The sequence below is a fragment of the Mus caroli genome, chromosome 10 (genome assembly GCF_900094665.2).
Source record: "Mus caroli chromosome 10, CAROLI_EIJ_v1.1, whole genome shotgun sequence".
In the NCBI taxonomy this organism is placed as follows: domain Eukaryota; kingdom Metazoa; phylum Chordata; class Mammalia; order Rodentia; family Muridae; genus Mus; species Mus caroli.
This window is the reverse complement of record NC_034579.1, coordinates 37,848,009-37,856,074: the sequence shown is the minus strand read 5'-3', so window position 1 is coordinate 37,856,074 and position 8,066 is coordinate 37,848,009. Positions and strand designations below refer to the sequence as shown.

Sequence of the window (8,066 nt, the reverse complement as noted above, 5' to 3'; positions counted from 1 at the left end):
CTCACTTTGTAGACCAGGCTGGCCTCGAACTCAGAAATCCACCTGTCTCTGCCTCCCGAGTGCTGGGATTAAAGGCGTGCGCCACCACACCCGGCTAAAAAAATTATTCTTACAGAATGTATTTTGAAGAATTATGAATGACAACACCCACACTGGGATCCAGGAGTCACCCCCACAAACCACAGAAACTCCAATCTCAGCCAGATAATGATAGCTTGTTTATATTTATTTATTTATTTAAGATAAGTTCATTAAAGCATCTTTATTTTTAGATTTGTATCTAGAAAGTTAAATATAATCCCATATTATAATAACATCACAATATTTAACCCCATAAAAAATCTCACGATATTTAGATTATGTTTTACTTGTCTTTCTTTCTTTCTTTCTTTCTTTCTTTCTTTCTTTCTTTCTTTCTTTCTTTCTTTCTTGTTTTTTATTAGATATTTTCTTTATTTACATTTCAAATGTTATCCTCTTTCCTGGTTTCCCCTCCAAAAACCCTCTATCCCTTCCCCTCCTCCCCTGGCTCACCAACCCACCCACTCCCACTTTCTGGCCCTGGCAGTCCCCTATACTGGGGCACAGAGCCTTCATAGGACCAAGGGCCTCTCCTCTCATTGGTGCCCAACTAAGCCATTCTCTGCTATGCTACATATGCAGCTGGAGCCATGAGTCCCACCATGTGTTTTCTTTGGTTGGTGGTTTATTCCCAGGGAGCTCTGGAGATACTGTTCATATTGCTGTTCCTCCTATGGGGCTGCAAACCCCTTCAGCTCCTTGGGTCCTTTCTCTAGCCCCTCCATTGAGTTCCACATGCTCCATCCAATGGATGGCTGTGAGCATCCACTTCTGTATTTGTCAGGCACTGGCAAGTGATAGTTTATTGAGCATTCACTCTAGGATTGATTAATCAGGGCTGAAAACCAGACTTGGAGCTGACTGTGATCATGAGTCAGAATTCTATGGAGCTTTCAAGCCTGAAATCCATAAACATCTGTACCAAGTTACTTCACCAGTCAGGATTTAGGAATAGGCAGCTTCCTTAGGAACATGTCTTCATTGGTTGAGGGGGGCCATTTATTCTACTATGGCAGGGGACTTGCCTTGCCTATCATTCATGTTTTAACTTGCCATCCAGGATATCAGTTACCCAAGAGCATGAGTCTGTCTGCCAAGTAGGATGTTAATTCCCAGGGAGGACTTGGAAACTTAAAACTTTACTCAACCACTACTCAAAGTATAACTGTTATCCTAAATGGGTTCTTATATTGGTGCAGGTGTCTCTCTTATATTGGGGTCATCCCAGGGGCAGCTTATGAAGGCAGAAACCATAAAAGCTCATCCAGAGGTGCAGGAAGTGCTGCCGGGTGGTTGGTTTGGGCCCAAGTTTATTGCAGCTAACTCTACAAAGCAGTTTTTACTGACCTCTAAGAGCACCAAAGCATAGAACATATGCCATCAACTCAGGCGTGAGAAAGTTTCCTAGTAACGGTAGTAACAGTATAAAATGGCTGGCTAGACAGGCAGCAGCTACCTAGGCCTTGACACCCCAGTTTTCTAACACAGAAATGCTTTCAAAAGATTTCTAGCTGGACAGTGGTGTGCACACCATTAATCCCCATACTCAAGGAGGCAGAGGCAGGCAGATCTTTGTGAGTTTGAGGCCAACCTAGTCTACTGAGCAAGTTTCAGGACAGCCAGGGCTGCATAGAAAAACCCTATGTGGAAAAACAAAAGAACAAAACCAAAAAACCAAAAAACCAAAAACCAAAAATCCAAAACAACCCCCCCCTCAAAAAAACCAAACCCAAATGAGACAGAGAGAGAGAGAGAGAGAGAGAGAGAGAGAGAGAGAGAGAGAGAGAGAGAGAGAGGAGAAAGAGAGCGAGCTATTTAACATTGCAAACATACATTTAGAGACTTTTTAGGTTTTATATTAGGTTTCAAATTATGACATTGTTCTAAAATTGTTTAAGGGTATAATCCTTTTTTTTTTTGTTGTTGACAAGTTGAAAACCAAATGACACAATGTTTCACACAAAAAAGAAAGAAAGCAAAGCTCAGATGTTGGCAGGTGGGACTCTGTTTCCAGCTGTGTCTTAAGAGTAGTGACTTGCAGGGGACATAGGGAAGCTGTGCATGAGTTGGAATCAGAGCAGAGAGAGCACACTGGCCTGGCCTGTACCAGGGCGTGGCCTGCATCAGGAGATGGATTAGCCTGGCCTGTACCAGGGCGTGGCCTGCATCAGGAGATGGATTAGCCTGGCCTGTACCAGGGCGTGGCCTGCATCAGGAGATGGGTTAGCAGAGTTGGGTGATACAACAGAAACAAGAGTGTTACGGATTGGATTCTGAATTGTGGTTTCAGGTTTTGCGCTTTAAGGCATAGTCTGATTGTATGTATAGTGGAGATTTCCTCCTGCCTCAGCGCCCTGTGTGCTGGGATTACAGGTATCTGACATGCTAGCCATCTTAAGCACTTCTCACGACAGCTCAGTGGTAATAAGTGTGGACACAGGTCTCTGTTTAACTACAGTCACTCCTACCCATCTCTTCATGTTACACAAATGGGACGCTGTATCCCCTAAACAGTGACTCCCCACCTCTGCTTCACCCTGATAACATGGGTCAGAAGTACTTTATCTTTATGTGTCTAGCTTATTTTACTAATACAATGTCCTCAAGATTTACCTGTGTTTGGGTCTATCAAGAATACCTCCCCTTTACAGGCTGCATAACGTATTGGCTTTGCAGACTTTCACACCAAGTTTTTTCTACTTATTGTATATAATTGCCTCCTTGATGTCCTATATATAGCACAGTTGGGAACATTATGTATATATGATTATATGTAATTATTTGCATGGTAGAAAATTTGTAATTTGTTCTTAATTTGCAGCTTTTTTCAAGGAACAAACCTCCAAAGGGCCTCTATGTTTATGGAGACATTGGTAAGTGTTAAAAAAGTGTTGGGTGGGCCAGTCAGGAGGTTCTGCAGCTTTCCCTCAGGGATAAAACTTCCGCGTCCACACCTCTCAGTCCCAAATTGGAGAACAGGATGAGGAGTCTGACTTGAGAGGGAGGGACAACCATCAGCTTCCGCCATTGATGCTCATAGGCTGGGGCTACAGTTTAAGGCAGAAGCAGTGTCACACAAGACTGTAAATACACTCACACTAGGGCGCCCCACAGGATGGAAGTCATCTGTAGTTGACTAGACAGCCAGGGTCTCAGTACAGTGCTGCTCTCTAAGCCTGCCTCTTTTTAAAGTGGGCTTATTCCTTTTTCCTTTTTAATTTCCATGCACATTTCTACTCATGATCTAAGTGTTAGAGTAATGACCTGGTTGTTACTATTGTCTCCCCAGAACTCCTGAAGAAGGGTCTTATGAACTCCAGTGGTCCCCCTGTCTCAGCACCACCCTGCAGTTTCCCTTACATTAGTTAGTAGACACAGTTAGGGTCTCAGCGGCAGCAGTTCCGTGCTCTCTGGGTTCTGTGCATTGAGCAGACTTGCCTTTTCTCAGCTCCTCTGCTGGTCCTTGTGAGTTTCCAGATGGGTAGTGCTCCTCACTCACATTGGGTGCTCCTCACTGTTCTGTGCCTGGGGTACTGCTCAGGGCCCTCACTCTGGCTGACTCTTGTTCTTTGGGAGAACATCACAGTTCCAGAACCTTCCCTTTCATGTTCAGTCATTGCAAAAGATCTGCTCTTTGTTGTTCCTGTTACCTTAACCACTGAACCAGAAATGGAGATGGTTGGTAAAGACTTATACAGAAGGGCCTGACAAACAAGACTGGTGAAGGTTGCTGGGAGTGTCTGACTGAACAGAGATGCACTGTGAGTAATGCATCAGAGGTCCTGAAAAAAACTAGCCATGAAGGAGGGAGACCTGGAATCCTAGCACTCAGGAGGCTGAGGTGGGAGGAGCGTGAGTTTGAGGCTAGCCTGGGCTATGTTGTAAGGTCTTGTCTTGAGCAAAACATAGAGGAAAGAAGGGAGGGAGGTGGGGTTGGGGGTGGGGGAGAGATACAGAGACAGAGGGACAGAGAGAGTCAGAGGGACAGAGACAGACAGAGACAGAGGGACAGACCGAGGCAGAGAGACAGAAGGAGAGAGAAGAGAATATAAATATGATCAGGGATGTTTGATGCAGGCTGGAGCACATAACCATTGGTTAAAATACCTTTATATTACAGAGGGGAAGAGAAACCAACCTTGAACTAGGAAGTGAGATAACTTTTGTTGGCCAACACCCATTTAGAATACTCAGAAAAGGGGTAGTAATAAAAAGTGTCAAGTTCTCATTTGGGGGGCTCTCTGGCTAGAAAAACAGTCTCAGAATGCCTCCATAATTAACTCTTATTCTTCGCCCTCCCATTTGGACTCAAGAATCAGCTGTCAAATCTAAGGAGATTCACAGGGAAGGAGGGAATCTGCTTCCTAACCCCACTGGCTACCGTTCATTTCCCCACTGTCTTGTGTTCTGTGGTGCCCACAGGAGTGTACTCTTTATTTATAGATTGGTAGAAATGAGGGACTTGGGTGGACCCTACATCCAGGGAACCTCCCCAGGATTGGTTTTAAGTTGGTGGATTAACATTGTAGCTTAGCCTTCAAGAAAACTTGTAGTATATTTTATTCTCAGTCAGGGGTTTCTACACTGCCTTTGATCATTCAGTTCCCAGATAAAAGACACAAATCTTTCATATTTATGATATGCCTTTAAAGCACTAGGGCTGGGCAGATACCTAACCTCTAAGCCACCAGTGTCTACTTCCCCATCCATAACCCTGAGTTATGACCTGCACGTTCCACTGGGACTGCTCTTAAATCCAATTGAGCCCTCATGGCTGTGTTTTCATGACTCATCTACCCCATGGCATTTTCTCCTCTCTTTACCTTCTTCTTTTACCCCTCATGGTCCTCCTCAGACCCAAAGCCCAGGGACCAAAACACTTCCCACCTCTCTTCAGCCCAGCTATAGGCTGTAGACATCTTTATTCAATCAATAGTTTTAAATTAAGGAGCAAGGTTACTGTCTCAGTTAGGGTTTTACTGCTGTGAACAGACACCATGACCAAGGCAACCCNCCCCCCCCCCCCAAGATATATAAAAAGACTTTATTTGCAGGGGAGCAGGAATTTAATCAAACAAACCAAACCCCATGTCGTCGTCCGACTCCTCGGACTCTTCCTTCTTCTCATCTTTCTTCTCCTCTGCTGCAGAGTGGGCAGAACCAGCAGCAGGTGCTGCAGAGCCAGGGGCAGCAGAAACTGCCACAGCCCCACCAGCAGGCACACTGGACAGCTTGCCAACACCTGCACCAATTTTTAGCATCCCCAGTCCCTGCTCACAGAAAAGGTTTTCACATCCTGGTAGAAGCCATAAAGTGACCCCATTGCCAGCTTCTGAGCATGTTCAGAAGCGCTGCAGGCACAAGCCTAAAATGAAAAGGCCTTGCACAACTCTGGCAGTGTTTCTAGGATGCTCTGGTCCACCAAGGTAACTCTTATAAGGACAACATTTAATTGGGGCTGGCTTACAGTTCAGAAGTTTAGTCCATTATCATCAAAGCAGAAGCATGGCAGTATCCAGGCAGGCATGGTGCAGGAAGAGCTGAGAGTTCTACATCTTCATCTGGAGGCTGCTGGGAGAAGACTGTTTTCCAGGCAGCTAGGAAGAGAGCCATAGTGCCCACACCCACAGTAACACACTTCCTCCAACATGGGATCCACACATGATCTTCTGGGATCTTTCAGAGCTTGTATCACTTGTCCAGCTCTGCCCTCTGTAGCACTCTAGGCTCTGGTTGACTCTACTCCACTGTTGGTGCTATTCCTGGTGATCATCTCATGATACTGGCATCTCCAATACACTTCCACTGAAACTAGGCTTCACCGATAGCCTCTCATAGGCTCCCTTCACGGTACCAGGCTTCAACTTCTTTGCATGACCCCTCAGTCCTGGGCCATCAACTGCAACTGGGGCTGCACCTTCACCAATGACCATGTCTGGCGTCTCACAGTGCTAAGCCTCAGCTTCCCTCCATGATCCCTTCATTCCTTCACAAGCAGTACCACCTGAGTGACTCTTACACATTACCAAGTGCAGCCACAGCATGGGGTACAGCCTTGGCTATCTCTGGAACACAGCTTCTTTGTGCTCTCAGAAAACACTTCCCAGAAGATTTCACCTTACTGATGCTGGCCTCTTCTTAATCACTGCTAATTTCTTAGCTCCAGCTAACCAGTATCAATAGTCCCAGTAGTCCCTGCTATTCTTGACTCTAAAGCTAGAGCCACATGGTGGACCTGCTGAGTTCTGCTGCTTGCTGGGGCTGGAACATGGTCCTCTTTATTCTATTACCAGCTTTTAGTTTTCCAACTCTCTCAATGCCTAAGCTTGGCTGTACTGAAATTTGCTCTGTAGGTTGACCTTGAACTTGGAGATCTGTATGTCTCTGTCTCCTATATGCTGGGATTAAAGGTGTATACCACCACATCTGGACTTAAGCTTTTCACCTAGAACTTGCTCTATTCCAGGCTGGCATTGAACTCAGAGATCTGCTTGATTTTGTCTCCTGGGATTCAAGGTGTGTACCAACATGCCTGAGCCTAAGCTTTTCATGGCCACTTTTCCTCAAGATCCAGATCAAAAGCCTGTGTCTTCTAGCCTCAAGATCTGAATCACAAATATACCCTCCATTTCTGGATTGCAGTTCATTCCAGATTAAAAGTCCAAACTATTTCTTGTTCAACTGCAAATACAAACATGAAGTTTAGCTGGATAGGCTCTAGCTCTGAGAGATCACCACTCCCTTAATCTCTTTATCTCCTTGAACACAGGATTCAGCTCCATTGCACTTCCTGGAGCCCTATTATTACTTAAACCACACATTTTGTATTTTTTCTTTCTAAGCTTGCTATGATTCGTCATAATGCTCTTTGTGAGACTAAACCACAGCATAGGGGCTAAACTAGATAGTTTTGAGACCTCCTTTGTCAATGCAATTAATTTGACTCTCTTCACTTGAACCTCAGGCAGACTGTTTGGACAAGGGCAAAAGCAGAGACTACTTCACCAAAACATCCTAAGAACAGTCTCTCGGCCACATACTAAAATTCTCTAGAGACGTGTTTCCACAGTTCAAATTACCCTCAGCAACAAAGTCTTCCATATTCCTACTAGGATGGCCCATTAAGCCTCACTTAAAGCATTCCACTGCTTCCAAATCCAAAGTCTCTAAATCTACAATTTTTTTTTCATACAAAAGCATGGTTGAGCCTACTATAGCAATACCCCACTCCTGGTACCAGCTTCTGTCCTAGTTAGGGTTTTACTGCTGTGAACAGACACCATGACCAAGACAACTTTTACAAGGACAACATTTAATTGGGGCTGGCTTATAAGTTTAGAGGCTTAGTCCATTATCATCAAGGTAGGAGCATGAGAGCATCCAGGCAGGCATGGTGCAGGAGGAGCTGAAGGCCACAAGGAGAAGACTGGCTTCTAGGGAGCTAGGATGACATTCTTAAAATCCACACCCGCAGTGACAACCCACAATGACAGACTTCCTCCAACAAGCCTACACCTACTCCAGTGAGACTATACCTCCAAATAGTGCCACTTTCTGGGCCAAGTGTATTCAAACCACCACAGTTACATAGCATCACTTGGTGTAGGTGAAAATTTCCTCATCCCTGGGGGCAACCGGACATTGGGACCAATATTTAGCATTACAATACATAGCAATAGACCAAGCTTCAACAAAAACTATTTTCAGTAATAGTATTTATATTTAGCTCATTACCTCCAGAGGCTGAAAGCCTGTAATGGTAATGTGGTGGTGGTGGTGGTGATAATGATTTGTGTCCTCACTCTTGGCATGTAGCTGGTTCTGTCACAAGCCTTTGACCAGAAGACAATGTCAAGGCAAAAACTCAGCTCCCAGCTCAAAGAGAGGAAGAGGCCATTGCTTTCTGGACCCATATGAGCATCCAGAGCCTAAAAACACAGATTCAGATTTCGAAAACACTGGGCTCCACTGTGGAAGTGCTTACA

The 8,066-nt window shown here is 44.9% G+C and overlaps 1 protein-coding gene across 2 annotated transcripts in view; it reads left to right on the top strand.

Moving 5' to 3' along the window:
• The window catches only part of Afg1l (AFG1 like ATPase), a 158,510-nt gene that overhangs the window by 36,440 nt on the left and 114,004 nt on the right, over positions 1–8,066 (top strand). Inside the window, exon 3 of one of the 2 annotated variants that reach the window (XM_021174127.2) lies at positions 2,903–2,954. The exons of the other annotated variant lie outside the window; for it this stretch is intronic. Within the exon in view, the coding sequence (XP_021029786.1) occupies positions 2,903–2,954 (52 nt within the window). The remainder of the gene's footprint in view (positions 1–2,902; positions 2,955–8,066) is intronic. 2 annotated transcript variants of the gene reach the window in all.